Below are 20582 nucleotides of genomic sequence, written 5' to 3'. Positions count from 1 at the left end.
TCACCACATTCAGTCATTTAAAAGGTTCAAATCGGATAATTTGGAGCTCGACTGAACTACGATGTCTGCCCGCCCTACATTCTGGTTGCGCTGCGAAAAGAAGGAGTTTGAGCGCCGTGCGGCTTTGACTCCGACAACGGCCAAGAAGCTCATCGACGCTGGATTTGATATCACAAGAGCTCCCAGTCTCGACCGACCCGCTCCCTCATACTCATATCAGTTTGCGCACTGCTACAAGCGCCAAGGGGGCTGGGCGGACGTTCTCGCTCGGTTCTACCATGGCGGAGGGACACTGTACGATCTCGAGTTTCTCACTGACGCGTCTGGACGACGAGTAGCTGCCTTTGGATACCATGCTGGATTCGCGGGTGCTGCCGGCTGTCTAGCGTACGCTGCTCAGTCCGAGGGAGGAACGCTTGGCGAACTTGTCCCTATGCAAACGAAGGAAAGATGGTAGAAGCTGTCAAGAGCGTTCTTGGAGGGCGCAAGGTCCGGGCCTTGGTTATCGGTGCGCTTGGACGATGTGGGCGTGGTGCTGTGGATTTGTTCCGCAAGGTCGGATTGGACGAGTGAGTTGTGCGCATTTATCTTGTTCCGGCCATTTTTGATGGAGATTTATAGGGACGATATTCTCAAGTGGGATATGGAAGAGACCGCCAAGGGTGGTCCATTCCAGGAAATCCTCGATGGTAAATTTACCTTGAATGCGTTTGAGGACCGGCTCTAATCATTCTTATTTAGTGGACATTTTTGTCAACTGCATCTACCTCTCGAGCAAGATCCCGTCCTTCCTTACACATGAGCAGATCAACGCAGCAGGCAAAGACAGGAGATTGAGTGTCGTCGTCGACGTTAGCTGCGATACTACCAACCCGAACAACCCGATTCCAATTTACAGCATTAATACCACGTTTGACAAGCCCACTGTGCCGGTCCAAGTAGCGTACGTAAATCCTGCTTGGTCCTAGATTGAACTCTAACACACTCTTCTCCTAGGGCCGGTAACCCGCCGATGACGGTTATTTCGATTGACCATCTGCCGACGCTCTTACCTCGCGAGGCCTCGGAGCAGTTCAGCTCGGATCTGTTACCCTCGCTGTTGGAGTTTCCAAAGAGGAGCGAGGCGCGGGTGTGGACCGAGGCCGAGGCGTTGTTCAAGACCAAGCTTGCAGAGGCCGAGGCAGCTAAATTTGAAGTAAAATTGTATTTACGCATGCGAGCACGCAAGTGAAATTACCGAGTGAATGTATTGTACTGTAGAATTTGAGTTGATTAAGCTCCACGATCAGTTGTCGAGGTCGAAGAATAGGCTCGTTTTTATCTAGCCGATGTCGAGCAATCATATCCCGTTGCGGCATATGGTATTTGTAGACATCCGTTAAACGATGTGCTGGATAAGGAGATAGAGACCGGACGAGCACGTGCCAGGTGCGTTCTAGCTCGTTTCACCACAATCACCAACACTACCTGGACTTGGGACGAGCTCCGCGCGTGCACAGCGTTTTCTCCCTTATTTTCTCTCTCTCCCTTGACGACTTGTAATCGACTTGAAATCCAAGGTCAGTTGTCCAATATCGTCTTATGTGGCGGGGAATCTATTTGTTGCGACAGGGGGGAACTAGGGCAGTGCTCTTGCCTCTTGCCCCTCTTGCTTGCTATCCTTCTCCTTTCCTCGATCTCGTTATTGAATCCTTTTTCTTCTCTTTTTTCTCTTTTTTCTAACATACACACACACGCCGGTCGTGTACAGGATCCACCTTCTTACCGCGTTACTTGCTCTTGACCAAGCCAAAAACCGAGACTTGTTATCACGATGTCTAACATGCAGCCAACCAGTATCAAGTGTGCGTCGTGCTGTTTGTCATCACCATTCTCATGGCTAATATCAGGTGATAGGTGTCGTTGTTGGTGATGGTGCCGTCGGAAAGGTACATGCCCCCTGCGTCATTGTACCTCGTGCTCTCGTCTTTACTGACCGGGACACATGTAGACCTGCCTCTTGATCTCCTACACGACCAATGCGTTCCCCGTAAGTCACATTCCAAATACGCTCAAAGGAACCACCCCCCACTAATCTAATTGTTCCCCAATTCAGGGCGAATATATCCCAACTGGTATATTCAATCACCCCCGTTTTTTACGTGTTGGACTAATCGGGCATGACCAGTATTTGACAACTATTCCGCAAACGTCATGGTCGACGGCAAGACCATCTCGCTTGGTCTGTGGGATACGGCCGGACAAGAAGACTATGACCGTCTGCGTCCGCTGTCGTACCCCCAAACCGACGTGTTCCTGATTTGCTTCTCGCTCGTCAGTCCCCCCAGTTTTGAGAACGTGCGAACCAAGGTGGGTTTAGCGTTGGATTGAATTCTTCCGAGTATTGTTTGTAATATGCGTGCGTGTCCTGTGGTTCTAGTGGTGGCCTGAGATTTCGCATCATGCTCCAAGCACTTCTCTCGTGCTTGTTGGCACCAAGCTCGATTTGCGCGATGATCCTGCGACGATTGACAAGCTCCGGGACCGGTACGTGCTTGTGTTCTGATGGGCTCTCTTCGGAGGGTTACTGACTCGCTTTTGCAGCCGAATGGCTCCGATTTCGTACCCACAGGGTGTGCAGATGGCCAAGGACATTGGGGCTGTCAAGTACCTCGAGTGTTCGGCTCTGACGCAAAAGGGCCTCAAGACCGTATTTGACGAGGCTATTCGGTCGGTCTGTGAGTAACAAATCGATCGGGTGAACGTGTGTGAATCGGAATTGACATGTCGTCCAGTGTCTCCTGCTCCCAGGCAGCCAAAGAAGAAGAGCGGTGGATGCATTGTAGCGTGATCCGTCTCGACCCCAAGAACGACGTTGACACGACCCCCGTTGATGAACTCTCGGTTGTTTCTCTAACATACAATTTATCCCGTCCCCTCTCTGCGTTGCTTCTCCTGACCCTATTTTCTTTTCCCTTTCTTTCTCTTTTTGTGTTGATCTCGACATGGGTCGTGCTTGCTTGACTTGTTGTATCTCCCCCTCGAATAGGGGCTGCTTATTGGAGCCTCTGCGACGATGATGTTTGTGTTTACCTCGTAACTTAGAGAGAGATTTTTTTTTGCGTGTGCTGAAAATGCGTGTACTTTGTGAGTGTGGGGCCGCGGTCACCGTGAGCGAATCGGGCCCGAGACCGAGGTAGTTGGCGGCCGTGCTACTGCGGGCGCGCGGGGAGCCTGGGCGATTGGCGCCGTAAAGGGCACAAACGCCATGAATGGGATGACATAATCGACATCTAGCCATTGTAGACTCGACTTCGACGACTGTGGGCTGTGCTCTTGTCTCTTTTGCTCTTACTGGGGTTGCGACTCGCGCGGCTGGGGCTATTCATTGTACAACTAGACTTTTAACTCGCGGAAATCTGAGATTTTGAGAAACCGAATTTACCCCCGCGGAAAGAGATGTCTGTCAACTCGACGAGGAGCACGGTGGCCAATGGTCGGTTGACCGATGCACAGCTCTATCAGTGCGTCGAGCTAGTTGTACTCGATGGCGGAACTGCTTGCTGACATGTGTTGTATTGGAAGATATTGCCTTCGAGTCGCGTAAGTCTATCTCGGCCCCCTGTCTGTCTCCAGTCCCTATCCCTGATACGAAATTATTTCGTCTATATAGGTATCTCTCGTACTCATCACACCACGACCACGCAAACCGCAAGAAGAAGAAAGCGACGCTGAGACCCCCACGACTCCCGCCACCTCGCGCCCCGAGTCATCTCGTCTCTCGCAATTGATCAACTTTGCGGACTTGATTCCCCGGAGCGAGGGTCGCGAAGTCAAGTTCCCCAAGGACTTTATCAAGGCCATCGACGAAAAGTTGCAGAGGATTGCGATTGGGAAAGATGCTGCGTTCGTAATCTGAACTTGGACCTTGTATATTCGACCAGCTCGTCTTATGCTTCTTCCCTCCCCCTCCTGTAGGTACACTGATCAGTACACGCGTCGTACTGTAGCCGCCTTTTGGGGCAACTTTAAAGACCAGAAATTTGTCAACAGATGAAAGAAAACCGCCGAATCGAGGAACTTATTCTGATGTACGTCACGTCCTCGACTACGATCCTCAAAAAGGACAAGCAGCTCTCCGAGGCCGACGGATGGAAACTCGAGCTCAACAAGCAGGTTGCTATTTTTATCCGCATCCTGCGAGAGACCCTTCGCAGCGTGCACCATGTTCCGCCGAACTCAACTCGCGATTGGACATGTACGCGAACAAGGTTACGGTGCCCAAGGAGGAGCCGTCGAGTGGGCCGAGTTCGGCGGTTAGCAGGAAGCCGCCAAGGAGAGGGATTCGTGGGTGCAGATTCCGTCCGAGACTTCGATTGCGGATATGCCGCTTGTTCAGACGGTCGGAAAGCTGTTTGGGATTGAGGATGCCGAGTTGCAAAGGGACGTTAGCGCTGCGGCTAGAGTGTGTACCGATAGGGTCAGTATGATTAGCCCCTTGACTATTTTTGGAGGTATTAATTGGCATTTAGGCGGCAATAGTTGATTTAAAGGTAGATCATCTCGTTCTCCTTCATTTGATTGATAATTAATCATTCGTTCAGACATGTCTCAAGAACATCACGGTCGGAATGCCCTTTCCGGGCCGTCGTGAAGATTTCCAAAACGATGCGGCCTACAATCATTGGAAAACGACTGAAAACTCTCAGTTGTCTCAGCTTATGGTGGCTATGATCCGTCACAATCCTGCTCTCGCCAAGTTTACCCCCTCGGAAATTTCCTCGACGGTTGCTAGTGCTGTTGCTGCACGTCCCGAGTCCATATATGGGGACGCGAGCGGTGGACGACACGATTCCATTTCCATCGGTTCTCGACGATATCAATCGGAGATAGCGATGCAGAGATAGAAACAGCCGATTCCTTCACATACATTCCTCCGAACCCGAAAAAAGCATACAAGCGGCTAGTGGAGCTGTGCGTGGACGCGGACCTGAGCGCGATGGTTACCCTCCCAGAAGATCAAGAGGTGTCCCTCACTATCCTCAGCCAACGAAACCACGAAATCATCAATGAGTGCGCGGTACGCTGGAGGATACTCCAGACGTACCGTGTATCGTGTTCCTAGATGTCGTGCGCTACAAGTATGAGCGTGAAGAGGTTCCTTTGGAGTGTGTCCCCGAAGCATTGCAGGTGGTCAACAAAACTATTTCAGAGACGGCGTTGGATTTATGGCCGTTGCCAGATGTGTGTATCTTCTCTGCTTGTTTTTGCAAGGGCACTGTGCTAATGGTTCGAGCAGATTGATTACCTATCAACCATATATGGCGCGTTGTACAATGTATTGCTAGGAATGATCTATCATTCCATCAGAGAACTCACAAAGCTGAACCCAAATGCCATTCTTCAATTCGATGATATTCTCCGCCTGCTCGGACATGAATTGTTGGCGCGCTACGAGGACGAAATCGCGAACCGGCTTCGAGAACTGTCCGATCACATTCGTACGACGGCCGTTCACGAGTATACCGAAACGAGCAACGACGTGTTTGGGTTAGAAGACCCGGACATATCGTTCCCATTGTTGGAGCTCTCCACCAAGGTCGAAAAGACGGCCAAGAAGCTAGATAAACAGTTTGGCGAGCCGTTGACCGGGTATGTTCCAGAGACTGTTTCCCCATTCGCGGTATGGCTGATTCTTGCTGCAGGAACATAGACTTGGTGTCCCTCGTAGTCGAAAGCCAGATTCCCCTCTATCTCGGAGATCTCGAAGATCAACGAACGCCGTTATACAATGCGACATGCACGGCCAATCCTCCAACCACTTCCATCGATAGTGTTTTTAATCTTTACCGACGAGTGGGGTCGCTCCTCAAACTGCACGCCGCCTTTTGCCCAGAGTAAGTACAAAGGGATGACTTGATTTGTCCACGCTCACAGGAAGTGTGCCACCTTTTCAGTTCAGGAGTTGCCTTTGATTTGGTTGGATACTTTGAGCCATATGTGCACTACTGGATTCGAAGCACCGACAGTAAGACGCTTCAGTGGGTCCAAGCTGTGAGTTTAATCAGGCGCTTTTCTATAAACATTGGTTTGATCTGATCTGTCATAGGCAATTGCAGAAGATAAGGTGTTTCTTGTCAGATCATTAATTACCCTTACTGATCGCCGTAATATAACTCAGTTTGTGCCGGAAGGGGAGGACCGCAACAGTTCATCCGTCGTTGATTTGTTCGGCTCTTTGAACAGCCCAATAGAATTTATTTTGGATCTCGAATGGCCCGATGAGTATCACAATGCACGCTTCATGACAAGATTGGCTTCTGTGAGTTTGTTTGGAGCTAATTGAGATAGGCATGGATGTACCTGACGAGTGATCTAGACTATCAGCCAGGCCATCGAGAAGTATTGCAGGTCCATTGAAGAACTGTTTGAACATGAGATGTTCCCGCGCAGTGGTACAGACTTGCAACCGCAGAAACAATCAGCCTGGTTGGAAAAGGCCAAACAGTATGTTAGCGTCGGCGAAAAGAAGATCGAGGTGTTCAACTTTACTCCCGAGGTATGTCCTAGCCGGCACCCGTCGTAACGCCGAACTCACCAATATGGATGTGATTTCAGCCTTGCGTCAAGTTGAATAATATTGAGGCTGCACGGAAGCTGCTGGACAATATTCAGAACAAGATGCAGATCGATAAGATTGTTGCTGCGCTTGAGGACCAACCCCCGCCTCCCCCAGACAAGAACGACAAGGCCCGATATTTGTTTACGGTCAAGGTTGTTCAGGCCGAAAACCTTGTTTCGGTGGATAATAACCCAGCGGCGATGCTTGATACATTTGTGGTGTTTAGTGATGAACACGGGAACAAGTTGGCCAAGACCAAGACGATTTATGATACTCTTAATCCTCGGTGTGAGTGTCTTCGGGTTGTATGCATGGGATTGGTAATGACCTTGCATGTAGGGGAGGAGACGTTTGATATCACCGTCATTGAGAACCCCTTGTGGTGATGGCATCCGTTCGTGACCGGCAACTCGTCGGAAACCATGACACGGTTGGCCGGGGATATCTCTGCCTTGACCCACGACGGTTCGGGGACTTCTTGACCCATGACCTTTGGCTTGACCTTGAACCTGCTGGCCGAATACTCGTTCGCGTTAGCATGGAAGGCGAAAAGGACGATGTCATGTTCTACTTTGGCCGTGCATTCCGTTCTTTGAAGCGAACTGAAGGCGAAATGGCGCGTGTGTTCGTCAACAAAGTATGTTTTTCGATGCCTAATTCGGCATATGACCCATTCTAATCTCCGTCCCAAGGTGTCACCCCTTATTCGAAACAGCCTGTCTCGACAAACGCTCAAGTCTCTGATCAAGAGCAAGCCCGTGTACGACTACCAGAAAGCCATTGGTGGTATTACATCTATGTATCGTACCGCAGTGGGCGCGATCAACGAACCGGCCGTGCCACTCCCACCCGAGGAACGCCAACAACTACGCAAGCAGACCGAGCAAATGACCGATTTAGAGATCGAAGCTGCTATCGCGCCCCTATTCGACCATTTCGATGTAAATCTTCCGGTCTTGCACTCGAATTTGAGCACAGCGACGCAGGAAATGATCATGGTCAAGATGTGGAAAGAGATATTGGGCACGCTGGAGAATTTGTTACTGCCCCATTGAGCGATGTCCCGACAGATATGAAACCTTTGGCGCAGAAGGAGGTTGAAATTGTCTTCAAATGGCTCAAGGTATGTGGAACGCTTTCTTTGGGAGGCATGTGACTGATACAAGGTGTAGTTCTTGCAAAACTACCTCTACGCGGATGGGAACGGCTTGTCAAACGAGCTGCTTCAAAACAAGAAATATCGTGATTTGATGACTGTCCCGCTATACTACGACTGGAAGACGTAAGCGCGTCGCTATTGGCTTATTTTCGTGTTAACTGATTTCCCCCAAAGTGACGATCTAATGGAGCAATGTGTGCGCGAAATGCAGCAGAACTTGCGCAGCGCACAGGGTACTATGCGTCGGGCCAAGTCAGTGTATTCCCAGAACAGTCTCGGTACTATCAAGCAACGGAAGAAAGACAAGAAGAAACAGAACCAGAATAACAACTCTGATATAATTATGCGTATCTTGCGTATGAGGTCAGTCAACCAGCTATTTTCCTGAGCCTGTCCTTACGGATGCCACGCAGGCCTGGTACAAGCGACTTTATCCGCCAACAAATTGCCATCCAAGCTCAAATGCAAGGCGAAGCGGAACGGGGCCCTCAGCCCAGGCTACGGCCACCGATGTCATCAAATGGCGAAGGAAGAAGATCGTGGCGGGCCTCACGCGCATCTCCTGTCCCGCCCGTTCCACCCCTACCACGTTAAAGATAAGCTATCCAATCAACTCTTTCCTCTTTATCTATACCCAATCCAATATTTCCCCGTGCTGTATCGATTCCTTTCCTTTTGATTTGAACACTATTTGATGCTTTAGGTCTCAGATTCCGTCTTTTGTTTATTGTACAGGGCTTTGTGTGTGTGTGTGAATACAGTGCCCGTTCTTCCCCCTGAACTCGTTTTTGGGTCGTGCTTTTTTTAAGTTACGAGTTTTAAGATGTTTAGTCAATACACTAAGTCTAGACCTACTGGGATCAATGTTCCACCTCTCTGCTCAAGGCCTGGGTCCTTGGTATCGTAAATCGCTTCACTCGGAATGATCTACACGAGGGATTTGCGCTCCTTGTGGCGTTTTGGCCCAGATTATATCATGTGGCTATTCCTCGTGGTTAGGCCGTGCCTATGTAAAGGTATACGCATTCTTAGATACACGTCTACTTGCGTTTTTGAGGTGTGCTCAACGCGATGAAGGGGTGGCTACCAGACGATCGGTCTCACCAAAATACCAACTCGCATCACACTCGGCATAATCGACATGCGTAACGCGAGGCTTCTCTGCATTAATCATAGCGGGGTTGGAGCCCATGCTCAACTAAATAGAACCTTGAGGCTTCTCTAAGTTTGAGTCCAATTTCTTTCATATTTGCAATCTTCTTGCCTGCTTCTTCAGTTATTAACTCAGTCGATAAAAGGCTATTGTTGGGTAAGTCATTCATGTCCAGGGAACCGAACGTGATGCTTATGAACTGTTAGATCACGCATACATTCCTCACAATGGAGCCCAAAAGTGTGGATTTTCCTGGCACAAGAATTGCTGGTTTATATCTCGGATATCCCCAAGATCCTGACATCGTTTTCATGATCATCTACATCTCCAGGTCACTCCTGTGTGTCATCCGGATGGGGATCGGGGGTTTATGGGGGCGGGTGGTTGGCGAAATTCGGACATGCTGCGGACTTTCCGCACTTTTGGGGTTCACGGTGCACATTCCAGACGTGTGAGTTCAAGCTCGTCAGGGTATAGCAATTCATCTTCTACGGACCGTGTATGGGGAAACTATTTTAGAACAGTAGTGGTAGATACACTCTACGCGTATACATCTTTGAAACCCGTTCCGGGTGGATAAGGGGTCCAGGCAATGAATGATTGAGGAGGGAATAGACAAGACAAACGCAGTCCAAGCGTGAGAACATACCCTCGATGTTCCCTAGATCCAGTTATACGCGTTGACATGTTTGGTCTCAATGAGCCGGGGCGAATGGATACCATGTATCCCCCATAATGATTGTAACAGTGGTACCGGGTCAGCTGGCTGGGAGCTGCCGGTATCATCATTGGCACAGGCGGCGGCGGGGGGATTGGGGGTGGAAGAGGCTGGAGTGGATTTCCGCCCGCGTCCATTAGCACTTATTATTAGGTGGTGGTCGGTAGATGAACGACTGGGTCGACCGTTGGCCCTACCTTCGCTCTCGCTAGCTTCGCTACAGAACCCGCGAATCTGGTAGGCCTCGGGGTGCTTTTTAAAACCGGCGCCGTAATGAATATTCGGGTCACTTTTAAATGTAAGTTGGTCAACTCAAGCATTCGAGTATTCTAGCTAGGATCTCATTACTTACACTGCTAGACGTGTAAGCTGAAGTAGTCGACCACTGTTGATGAAGAAATGTCAAGTTCGAAGTTGCCTTTTTAATACAACCCCCTCTCCTTATTGAGTCTATTCGAACCTGCCTCGAGCTACGCATATGCCTCATGGCTGTAATGGCCCCGAGCGGAGATCAGAGTTATTTGCATGTTTAAACTTGGTGGGTTGATAGCGCGAATGAAGCAACGAAATATGCATGTAGCGCAAAGCGAAAGTGGACACATGTGTCCGGTAGGTAGCCTATTAGGCTCTTTCCTAGGCTCTTTGCAGGGTTTCTCATTTTGGTGATGAGGTATCATGTGCTTTTAGCCGATTTGCAGGTGTTTCCGCGATTAGGCACCCGCACATGTTGGGCCTAGCACTTTGATGCACCTTCTAATCACTTGAGCATCCGAATCGTATGCAATGAATTAATCTACTTACAAGGGATTTCCACGTTCTTCAGGGGAGGATTGTTTGTTGCCGGAACGACGCTCTTCCATGTTTCCAGTGACAATGATCTTGATGCCCACGTCATGGTGCATGCGCGTATGTATGCATGCCTACTTCCCAAACAATACACATAATCGGCAAGGCTTTACTGGTGCAGATGGCGGTCATCGCTGGGAATTTGGGAACAATTCGACCTGCTGTCTGTAGGGCAGCAAGCACGTGAAATGAAAGTAAGCTCCGCACACGCGTGTTGTGCGCGGAAATTACACGTGCACAATTTGTCTCCAAGCGCACGTGAAATGAAAGTAAGCTCCGCACACGCGTGTTGTGCGCGGAAATTACACGTGCAATTTGTCTCCAAGCGCCACTGTTGCAACCAGTAATTACCGTCTCACCTAAAGATATATCTTAAACCGTTTTGTCAATTGCGCATGCATTCTCATGTCTCCCCCATAAGTGACGAACGAATATCAAGCTTGCCGGAACTAAGTTGTTGAGTATCTTCGGCCTATGATATCGATAAAAAGCTGAGGGAAGCATGTGCTGACTGTTCTCCACAACGGGTGTGGGTCGTCACCTTGTTGAGATATGTGGGTCAAGGTGTGTCGTTGGATATGGCTCATGTTATTGATACACATGAGATTGACCTCATGACTGTATGGTATTAGTAGTGTCACAATGTTACAAAAAGCCAAATATTGATGTTTACGCGAAAAGTGTGGGTCTCACTTCCTTCTGAATGACGCCGTGATGTTATTGACCTGTCCTGGCCTCAGCCCCGTGTCATGATAGACGCCGCTATAATAATCTCTGGTTGCATGTTTCCCACCATTACCCTACTAGAGTCGCTCATATGCTGTGATAGCTGTAGTCTTATATTTTACTACACTGACGCAAATCGCCCAAATAACCAAAATTCACTGCAGTGTCTTGTGGCCAAGCAATGGTAAACATAAACCCAAGGTAACTTATTATGTAATACATGCTTGCTATTACCGGGCATCGGTCTACTGTATGGCTATTCAATACCCTCTTTGGATAATTTTACTGAAGCATACTTGTATGGAAAACAAATGTTTAAAACTGCCCATTTAAGCTATTTGAAAGATTGAAAGATTGAAACGCTTCCCACTTCCTTGGCCAATGCCCTTCAAAATGCATCCTTTCAATCATCTATCCAAGATGTATATCTCCACTCCCCCTCAGCGATGCCAAAATTGGAGTTGATCGTGCAGATTTAATATTAGATATAGCTTGTTCTGATGCATTTGGAAGTAGGTATGGCGTTAATTCGTTCCCTATGCCAGCAATCAATTCTTCGACTTGGAAAATCCCTTCACTTGCGCCGTACTGAGTGCCATGGTTGATACCAGAGGTCCTGAGGAGTGGTTCTTATCGTCAATTTTTGTATGTTAACGAGTAGCTAAACATCGATGTTGCTTTACCTTGCTACAAGACTAGCATCTGGATTCATCGCCTTCAGCTTAGGGATGATGGAAGGCAGTGGTTCAAAGCAAACCATACAAGAACACTCACCATTCCAGTTATTATTATGCTCTGTGAACCACATTCGATCTGCTATGAAATGTACCGCTGGTCATTTGTAGCAAATACCTAGTTTGGGCTCGTACATTCGTCAGATCCCGCGGCCGCACGAAGGGCACAAAGGGTCGAGTTCAGCGCCAGGAAAACGCCAAGTAGTAGGTAGGTATTCCCTTGTACCTCCGCAAAACACAAGACGCTTCCCTACTGGAATCATTAATATTATCACCAGAGGTTGGTTTCCAATTAGATTAGGACCCAGCTGTTTGTTGAGCGGCGCTTATTGTTGTTGTGTCATATGAAATTAGTTTGCGCTTGAATGATCCTCTTGCGATTCTTTCGAGTCCTCCGCGCATTGATTATCAGTGGGCGCCCAGACCATTAAACTTCAACATAGAGCACTAACTAAATAGTAGTAAAACTACTCAAGTACTAGGTCATTATTTAAAATTCGGGAAGCTGACGGGATTTCCTGGCTTAAGAGGCAATTTTAATCTGGACAGCCATTTAAAGGTAAGACCGTTTATTCCGCTGTTTGGTTGATAGAAATGACTTTTGGAGCAGAACACATGTCTATTCGTTCCGTGCTAACTCGGAAGGCACCCCAGCAATCCCTTGCGCCTTTGGTCTCTGCTAGCTCTATTTCCACACATGGACCCTCTCGATCACAATCACTTGGTCACATTTCTATCCGAAGCACTGCTATTGATCCCTCACGGGCCTTACAAGACACTGCAGATACACTCCGCGCCCTTCTCGATAAAAAATCCCCCCGTCCGATCGGCACTTCTTCACAAGCCGTACATAGATCTTTCCGAAGCCATTGTGACATACCGAACCGCCAATATCGATCCCCTGGATTTAACATTAACCAGAAATGGCATAGAAAAAACTATTATTCGTCTAGCAGGAGATTCACACATACAAAACGATCCATTCGCATATCTTTCCGGTCTACTTCAAACGCTTACTTCAGCAAAGTATCCTACACCCGAAGATTTGGAATTGGCCTTGCGCGTATATGCAGAAATGCGACCTTCGTTTGGGCGTAAACCGACACGGGACGATACCCTCTGTCTAGCTCGCGCCCGGGCGATGCTTAGACAGCCAGTGGAGGCACTCGAGATCGTCACCACCCTGGCACCTCCACCAGAGCCCGATTCGGATGTATGGCCCTTGATCGCATGCGCTATTGTTCTTGTGAGCGAAGATCGGGGAAGAAATTCAGCAGACGAGGTTCGAGCATTGATCCAGAAGATGGCAGACATAGGCGTCGAACGCCTCCTGGAGCCTGGTGCGCTCTCTTGGCAGCTTTAAGGCCGGAAGAGGTCGGAGCTGTTTTGAAAGTATTACCAGAGTCAGTGGGCAAGGAGCCACGCGTTTGGTCAACCGCCCTCGAGGTCCTATTGAATTCCGATAACCAGGAGCTGAGAAAGGAGGTAGCGGAGAAGCTTGAAAAGATTGTAGGGACCCAAAACATAACAGATACTCATGTCTGGGCCTCTCTTATGGTTTATGTCGGACGAGTGGAGAGCCAGAAAGACAAGAATGCGCCGTATGAGGTGTTGAGAGCGTTCGATGCAGCTGGCGATTGCCGGATTCCGTTCTCCTTGCCGGACTATTACGAGCCCTTCCTTTATCCGAGCGCATTCCTGCCACTTTGAGAAAGCTAGAAAACGAAATAGGAGTACCAGCTGATGATCTCGCGTGGGGCGTAATCGTCGACGCTGCCATTGAGCGAATCGGAGAACAAGTCGGGCCTGAAACAGAAGACACGGGTATTGTAGGAGTTTGGACAGCCGCTTCCGAGAGTGGGGTCAACCTGACAAGCACGGTGCTTGACCGGGTGGTTGCGAGGGAGGACATACCAATCATCGATCGTTTATGGGCATACAAGGTAGTACATGCTGCGTGGCCCGTCGATAAAGAGAAGGACAGACCTGAAGGCGAAGAAGGGACCAATATCGACAAATGGATGCGGAGAGAGGACGCTATCACTGTCCCTGGGCCGACGGTCAGGACATACTCTGCTTTGTTGAGAGCTCTAGCCTCGCGGAAGGGTAGGTCATTATTCCATGTTATGGACGTGTCCTCAATTGCTATGTAGGGAACGAATTAAACAGGATAAGCGCATCTACTGCAGCAGTTGAGCTTCTTACCGATATGCGCCAACGAGGCATCAAATTCCCTCAGATCGCTCAAGCACCGACAACTCCTCGGTCTGGCAATGCTATTCGACAAACGGCAGCCCCTGCTCCTCTTTCTGCACTCGCGTCTCTTACGATACTTTTGATGCAAAATGCACCCTCTCATGAAGCGGCTTTCAAGACATACGCTTATGCGTGCGTCATTGATCCCAACTCGGGTTCATTTGGAGAACGGGAGTACCGCGCCATCTTAAAAGCCTTTGCAGGGTTGAAGATTCCACGAGATGTAGATGAGCTTCTCCGACAGGGAGTAACGGATCAGTGGGGAGAACTGTCTAGTGTTGAAGCGATATTAGGGCGAAGAACTGAGGTATATGCGCCTCCTCCTGCGGCACTATTACGAAATCATGCGAGATATGCAACGCGCGGGATATGTCATCCAGCCAGCTGAATATTCGACTGTTCTTCGGGCGTATGCGAACTCTTCTCTCGATCCTCCAGGCGAATTCGAACCAACCTCGAGTGAGGTATTCCCTAACAGCGCAATAAACGTCGTCGCCTCCGCCGCATTGGCCCGTGCACATAATTCCCATATCCTCGAACACATTCAGAGAATACACACGCTCTTGAAATTAGATACCAACCTTACTCCGACACAGGTCTATTAAACTCGTTGATGCTCGCATATGGTCGTGTAAGTGCACTCGACAGCGTCCTCGCAATCTGGGAACGAATCCGCGATCGAGGATGGGACAACGCATCTGCTTCGATCGTCATTGATGCCCTGGGTCGATCTGGACGCTCAAACCTTCAAAGGGCACGAATGATATGGGACACGCTTCGACGAAGACATGGTTCCAAACTTACAGTCAACAACTACACCGCATGGGTCGAGACACTCTGTCGTTTGGGCGAGTTTTCAGAAGCGGAACGAGTGGTGTTTATTGATATGAGGGGGAACATCAAGCCGGATGAGAAGACTTTAAGGACATTGGTATCATTTGCTTGGAGGACTGGGAGGCAGGCAAAGGTTTTGGAGGACGTGAGGAGGGAGTTTCCAATGTGATTTAATGTAGGGGTGTGGTACTGTATAGGCCCACCAACCCCCCCTAGCGCCATAGACGACTCGGCCATTTTTAGCGCCATGACGTCATATTGAAATTTGTGCGTTTTGCTTGACGATTGTTGCGCTTGTGAGAATTTAGCACATTCCTGCATGAGTATTTTGTGACAAGCGCTAGAAATTTAGGCTAAATCTCTGTGCTTGGTTTAAGGAGGCCAGTTCTGCGTCCTTCATATATGATAAAGGGATGAAATTGTACGAATAGTGCCTATATAATCAAGGCCCTGAAACATAATGTCTCATGTGCTAATGGTGACTCATTGTTCCTTTTGATGTAAATAAGGGTGTGTGAGAATGTATTTTGCAGTGAAAGTCCGGTGTCTTATGCTTTGATTCTTTAGAGCGAGAAAAGTTGATGAAGAATAGAAAAGGCTATGTAGCAGGCTTTTTACCCGAGTGCCAGAGACGAATCCGGGAGTGAAAAGAAAGAAAGAAAATCTTCATCACGTCGCTCCTTTACCATTGACATTTCATACTGTTTCTAGAGAGGTGCGAAAAGAGTATACATATTACAGCAAAAGCGATTTGACAAATTGAACAGCGATTTGAGCGCATACAGACCAAGGTTTTCACTGTGAAATAGAGTTGAAGCTTCTCCTTGTTCTCTGGTCCATGTGTTTCAGTGCTGTGCAATAAGGCCCAAATTACCATGACCAGCCCATTGCAGATCACCTCGGTCGTCGGGATGCAGCGGGTGGCGGTGTAGTCCCCGGCTCCGGCTAAAGGGACCACGCGGGTTGCCAGTGGCTGAATGGTTGCTATCTGGGATAAAGGGGGGCAAAAGTCTAGGAGCACAAATATGGAGGATATTGGGCTCTAAATGAGTGTAATTTATGCCAAATGCTCAAAGCAGGGTGGACCATTGGGCCCAGTCTTGACAAGTGGGGTGATCCGATTATGTGAATCGAACCCGGGTAATTTGGAAATAATCAGGACGCGATCACGTGAAGCAGGGTCGCCGGGCAGCATCCCTGGACCTGCAATATACAATATCCTTGCTTCTTTCCCTCTTCGCTGGCCTGCTGTCTGTGCGGGACTTGCTTTGGGCACTATCGTCTCTTGCGCTGTGGCAACTGTCCGTGGCGAACCGCTGTGCAGCGTACAAGGTGCGCCTGGCGATTCAACATTCAACATACATAGTGACGTGATAGCATCACGCTCATATCAGCGTGTGAGTCGGCTGACTATCTTGTCCTCGAGGCCGGCGAGAGTGTCTTTGCGGGTCACATATCGACCAAGCAATTTCTGGCTCTAATTTTCTTGGGATTTCTGTGGGGTGTTGTCGCTTCGTCTTCCTGCCTGCATCTCCTGAGCTAAGGATCATGTGTACTGACTTTTTTCGTTTCTTTTTTGCAGATTGCCACTTTGTCCTCGGTCACCACGAGGCGGTCTTCTGGATTGTGTGTGATCTACTTGCTCCTCGGTAGGTCCTCCACTTGGGTAGATACATACTGCAAGTATACTCACCATAAGTAGTATATATTCTTGTTAGACTAAGTGCAGCGTCTGTGATGGACCCATACGCAGGCGCCTCGACCGGGTCACTATTCGCTCCGTTACCCAAAGCATATCCGTCTACGCGCCTCTCGCCCTCTATACTTACCCACCGCCAGGGCTCTAATTCGCCAATGCCTGCTCGCCCAGACTCTCTCGACGATCCGTTTTTCACCCCGAACTCAATGATCCAGTCGGCGCCTATCCCCCACACATCAGTCCCATTTGCTCCCACCGAGCTTGCCGTTCTCCAGCGCTGGAGCCAAGTATATCATTCTCATCGAGCACGCTGCCCTGTTGGTCCTCCACCCGGCATGCCGGCCGCTGTCTACGAGATTTTCGAGCGCTTGGGCGGCGCTGCTCCGTTTGCTGGACAACAAGTCGTTACCTCTACTACTGTCGCCGATTTTTCCCAAGATCCTGCCAGCGCAACTAGCTCACAAAATACGTCCACAACCGTCGACGAGGCCGAACCGTTCCGGCCTGAAGCCTGGTCCTCGGGCACCGCGATCGATTCGCAGCCTACCCCCGGACTTTACCGATCTCCAGAGGGCGATGCGGCCAGCATACCTTCCTCTTCTCCTACGAATACCATTCGATCCACCGGTAGCGCTCGTCCTGCCCATGTTTTTGGCGCTGGAGCCGGTATGAGGGTCGGCAGTTCTCCGTCGTATGGCGCTTTGGACCAGCACATGCGCGCACTTGAGCTCAAGCGGGGAATGAAAAAGAATGCGTCAGCTCACGGGCGAAACAACCGAATCGTACGTCTAGCGCGCCTATGCGCGCGGCGAGCGGAAGCAGACCTTCCAGCAGCGTTCGATCAAGTCCCTTGGTTGGAATGAAAAGTTCTACCCCCTCGAGACAGTCTTCGCCCTTGGTCGGCCTGTCGGGTGCAGATGGACAACCGGCATTTGAGCCCATGGGATTTCAGACGTTTGGAACCCAACTGGCGGTCCAGCAGGCAACCGTCTATGGTTCTGCTGATGCCCAACAACAGTCGTTTAGTTTCGCGGCAGGTTATGATGCTGATCAATCGTATACGGAGGCACCAAGCACGATTTTAGATGCACAGGGGAAGGCGGAGGAAGAGGGCGACAGGTCGATCTGCTGGGCCGTTATTGACTGCGGCGACGACCACACTTCCCATTCCTCCAAATCTTAGTACTGCCCAACAACAGTCGTTAGTTTCGCGGCAGGTTAGATGCTGATCAATTACGTATACGGAGGCACCAAGCACGATTTTAGATGCACAGGGGAAGGCGGAGGAAGAGGGCGAGAGATCGATCACTGCTGGGCCGTTATTGGCTGCGGCGACGACCTACTTCCAATCCCTCCAAATCTTAGTACTGCGGCAGTGTCTGCCGGTTCTGAGGGTGGAAATATTGCTCCTGCCAAAGAAAAAGCCAAATCTCGAGCGACGGTTGCCGCCTCGGATCGCACGACCCAAATACGTTAACCCGATCGAAACGACCCCAATGTAATTATTATTGACGACCCGGCCGCGCTCAAGGGCATGCGATACGAAGATTTCGAGCCCCATATGTATATTGGCCGCGAGGCGCTGGGCACCGAGTACCCACGTAATTTGGAACCTGGGGCAGGACACGAGCGTATTCGGTGCTTGTTGTGCAAATGCGGCTATGGCGGTCCAAATGGCCGGAGCATGTGGAGACGACATGTCAGTCAAAAGCACGTTATCCTATTGGCGGGCAAGCGAGGGACGGTGACGAAGAAAAAAAGGGGGGGATACGTGAGTCAATTTTGTGCTTATCGATTTTATGGGTGCTGATGCTACATCGGGGCGCGCAGCGGATGAGGCAGCTGTGATTAATACGTATATGGAGAAGCGGGAGCGGACGTTGGCGAGCAAAAAGCGGTATGCGAGTAAAAAGCGGATGGATCAACGGAACGATCGGCTTGCGGCACAAGGCTTTGATGCGAGCAAAGTAGCCGCCGATGAGTCTCAGCCAGCGAGCCAGGAGACCATGGGGGAGACGAAGATGGGGACGATGAGATTGACGAGATCGACGAGATGGAGGATGAACCCCGGGCGATGCCATTGCAAGATCTCCCATCGAATTCGAGCGATGGTGCTAAGCCAAAGTTGCGTTTGAAGCCCTTGACTAAGCCTGGAGAGCCTGCGTCGGGGCCAGAGAACGCGTTACCACCTTCGTCCCCGCTTTCGCCTGTGCCTACCACCTCGGTATCAGTTTCGCCCAGCGAGCCCGTACATCCCGGACCCACGTTTTCCTTCAACACTCCGGGCCGATCGGCTCGACATACTTGTTCTCGCCATTTGATGACGATCATCGTCGTGGTGGATTCGGAGTGCTCGGCAAGGCATTCGGGGACGACATGGACTCCCAACTCGTGGCAGCCGTTGTCGCAGTGGACGTAGACGAGACGGGAGCGAGCCCGAAACGCCTCGAACCAACGCGGCCAAGGTTGCCGCGAGGCGGTTACAACTCTTTGCGCTCGAGTCTCCGATCGCAAATATCACACCCATGCGACGTGTCCCGGCTCGGGGCGCGCTTACTCGTTCGCTCACGACACCCGTCATGTCCACTGCTCTTGGGTCCCATGCCGCGCTCGTTCTTGGACAGACTCCGTTGGCGGAGGGGGAAGAAGAGCTCGCGCGGGCGTTGGGTCTTGCGCCTGATATTGGAAGACACATATTGAGCGAAGATAGCCCTGTGAGGAAACGCAAGAGGGGACCTAACACGCCTTTCCCGATTTACCCAGCAGCCGGTTGAGGGAGAGTATGGACGAAGCATGGCCCCGAGTCCGTTTGTGATCAATACGCCTGCTCCTGCTCCCAAGCGTGCGAGGAAGGACAAGAACAAGGAAGATATGGAGAGCTATGCGAATGAGATTGTTGCTGGTGAGTTGAAACAACTCGAGTCGATCAAAATATGCTGATTATGATGTTTGTGATAGGTGATCTACTCGTCCAATTGTGATGAGGATTTTTGGTTTTATTTGTTGCTTTGTCTGAGTACCGCTGTCGGTGGCTGCGCTGGGTTTGAGTTAGTTTACTGTGTCGATACATATACCGCATCATTTTGTCAGGCCCCTTTTTTCACTTGTGGACGATGCACCCAGATTTGTTTGTTGGTTGTCTTATCATGCCTGTCCTGCGGCTCTCCGGGGATTTTTTCCCCTTTTTTTCTTTTCCGGATCGTTTTTCGCTGACCTATGTTCTCATTTATCTCTTTTACGCACCCTGCAAATTGTGTAGTTAAATATCACTCCTCCCCTAGCGTCTGGTTTTTTGTTTTTTCCTCCGTAGTCTTTCCTCTTTTTTCCTCTTTTTGGCCTCACAAGCTTCCTCCCTTGTTCGCGCGTGAGGCTTGTATTTTCGTCTTGCCCTATCCCCGTTGAGCCTTTTACGCTCCCCGATTTCATCTTACGACTTGCATTTTGAATTTGGTCTCTTTCTATCTCCTGTCATCCTTCTGTGCGATATGATACATATTTATTCTCGTCGTCTTTTATGCGTGGTTGTACCTTGGACTCATTAACCAGGTGATATCTGTATTCAAGATCCGAGCCTAAATTTCTCAGTGGTCCCGGGATTATGATTGTGACCGGTTTGGGATGAGTTTACTGACTCTACGCGCCTTTGATGATAGGCGCCGGGTTCTGTTCTCGACCGCTGCATAGAGGCTAGACAAACCGAACCATGTTTAGCCAATAATCGAACTTTATCTGTCACTCAACGTAACAAGAAGCTTAATAATATTTATCGAATGAAATCCAAAGTTATCTCTGCGAATGAACCAAGACGAAGCACGACTGACGCCTTGCTTGGCGTCTTCTGTGACCATGCGATACT

The 20582-nt window shown here is 49.8% G+C and overlaps 7 protein-coding genes across 7 annotated transcripts; 6 read left to right on the top strand and 1 right to left on the bottom strand.

The window, feature by feature from the left end:
• Positions 1 to 61: 61 nt before the first annotated feature.
• Positions 62 to 1231, top strand: RhiXN_11432 (uncharacterized protein; the record flags this gene model as incomplete). Its single annotated transcript, XM_043331247.1, has 5 exons — positions 62 to 427; positions 451 to 569; positions 622 to 689; positions 742 to 943; positions 997 to 1231. 5 exons carry the CDS (start codon positions 62 to 64, stop codon positions 1229 to 1231), a joined length of 990 nt encoding a protein of 329 aa, XP_043184757.1.
• Positions 1232 to 1813: 582 nt separating this feature from the next.
• Positions 1814 to 2830, top strand: RhiXN_11431 (Ras-related protein Rac1; the record flags this gene model as incomplete). Its single annotated transcript, XM_043331246.1, has 8 exons — positions 1814 to 1844; positions 1897 to 1928; positions 1991 to 2029; positions 2096 to 2114; positions 2168 to 2349; positions 2420 to 2526; positions 2584 to 2717; positions 2775 to 2830. 8 exons carry the CDS (start codon positions 1814 to 1816, stop codon positions 2828 to 2830), a joined length of 600 nt encoding a protein of 199 aa, XP_043184756.1.
• Positions 2831 to 3438: 608 nt separating this feature from the next.
• Positions 3439 to 6987, top strand: RhiXN_11430 (C2 domain-containing protein; the record flags this gene model as incomplete). Its single annotated transcript, XM_043331245.1, has 17 exons — positions 3439 to 3519; positions 3565 to 3582; positions 3653 to 3885; positions 4014 to 4237; positions 4308 to 4459; positions 4512 to 4532; positions 4584 to 4818; positions 4869 to 5059; positions 5122 to 5223; positions 5279 to 5631; positions 5685 to 5876; positions 5937 to 6033; positions 6089 to 6106; positions 6161 to 6301; positions 6359 to 6538; positions 6598 to 6889; positions 6941 to 6987. The coding sequence occupies 17 exons, from the start codon at positions 3439 to 3441 to the stop codon at positions 6985 to 6987; spliced, it is 2577 nt and encodes an 858-aa protein (XP_043184755.1).
• A 152-nt stretch (positions 6988 to 7139) lies between these two features.
• Positions 7140 to 8354, top strand: RhiXN_11429 (uncharacterized protein; the record flags this gene model as incomplete). Its single annotated transcript, XM_043331244.1, has 6 exons — positions 7140 to 7238; positions 7294 to 7542; positions 7575 to 7724; positions 7774 to 7883; positions 7935 to 8123; positions 8174 to 8354. 6 exons carry the CDS (start codon positions 7140 to 7142, stop codon positions 8352 to 8354), a joined length of 978 nt encoding a protein of 325 aa, XP_043184754.1.
• Positions 8355 to 9574: 1220 nt separating this feature from the next.
• On the bottom strand, positions 9575 to 10533 carry RhiXN_11428 (uncharacterized protein; the record flags this gene model as incomplete). The annotated part of the gene is made up of 3 exons (XM_043331243.1): positions 9575 to 9920; positions 9984 to 10016; positions 10433 to 10533. 3 exons carry the CDS (start codon positions 10531 to 10533, stop codon positions 9575 to 9577), a joined length of 480 nt encoding a protein of 159 aa, XP_043184753.1.
• A 2101-nt stretch (positions 10534 to 12634) lies between these two features.
• RhiXN_11427 (pentatricopeptide repeat-containing protein 5, mitochondrial) lies at positions 12635 to 18203 on the top strand (the record flags this gene model as incomplete). The annotated part of the gene is made up of 11 exons (XM_043331242.1): positions 12635 to 13277; positions 13340 to 13586; positions 13649 to 14043; positions 14091 to 14440; positions 14487 to 14652; positions 14790 to 15172; positions 16610 to 16676; positions 16730 to 17480; positions 17519 to 17845; positions 17910 to 17927; positions 17993 to 18203. The coding sequence occupies 11 exons, from the start codon at positions 12635 to 12637 to the stop codon at positions 18201 to 18203; spliced, it is 3558 nt and encodes a 1185-aa protein (XP_043184752.1).
• Positions 18204 to 18525: 322 nt separating this feature from the next.
• On the top strand, positions 18526 to 19707 carry RhiXN_11426 (uncharacterized protein; the record flags this gene model as incomplete). Its single annotated transcript, XM_043331241.1, has 5 exons — positions 18526 to 18693; positions 18723 to 19075; positions 19125 to 19440; positions 19490 to 19628; positions 19685 to 19707. The coding sequence occupies 5 exons, from the start codon at positions 18526 to 18528 to the stop codon at positions 19705 to 19707; spliced, it is 999 nt and encodes a 332-aa protein (XP_043184751.1).
• Positions 19708 to 20582: the final 875 nt, after the last annotated feature.

This window comes from Rhizoctonia solani, chromosome 12, assembly GCF_016906535.1.
Source record: "Rhizoctonia solani chromosome 12, complete sequence".
Lineage (NCBI taxonomy): Eukaryota > Fungi > Basidiomycota > Agaricomycetes > Cantharellales > Ceratobasidiaceae > Rhizoctonia > Rhizoctonia solani.
Note: the sequence above shows the minus strand (reverse complement) of the source record. Positions and strands in the feature narration are given on the sequence as shown.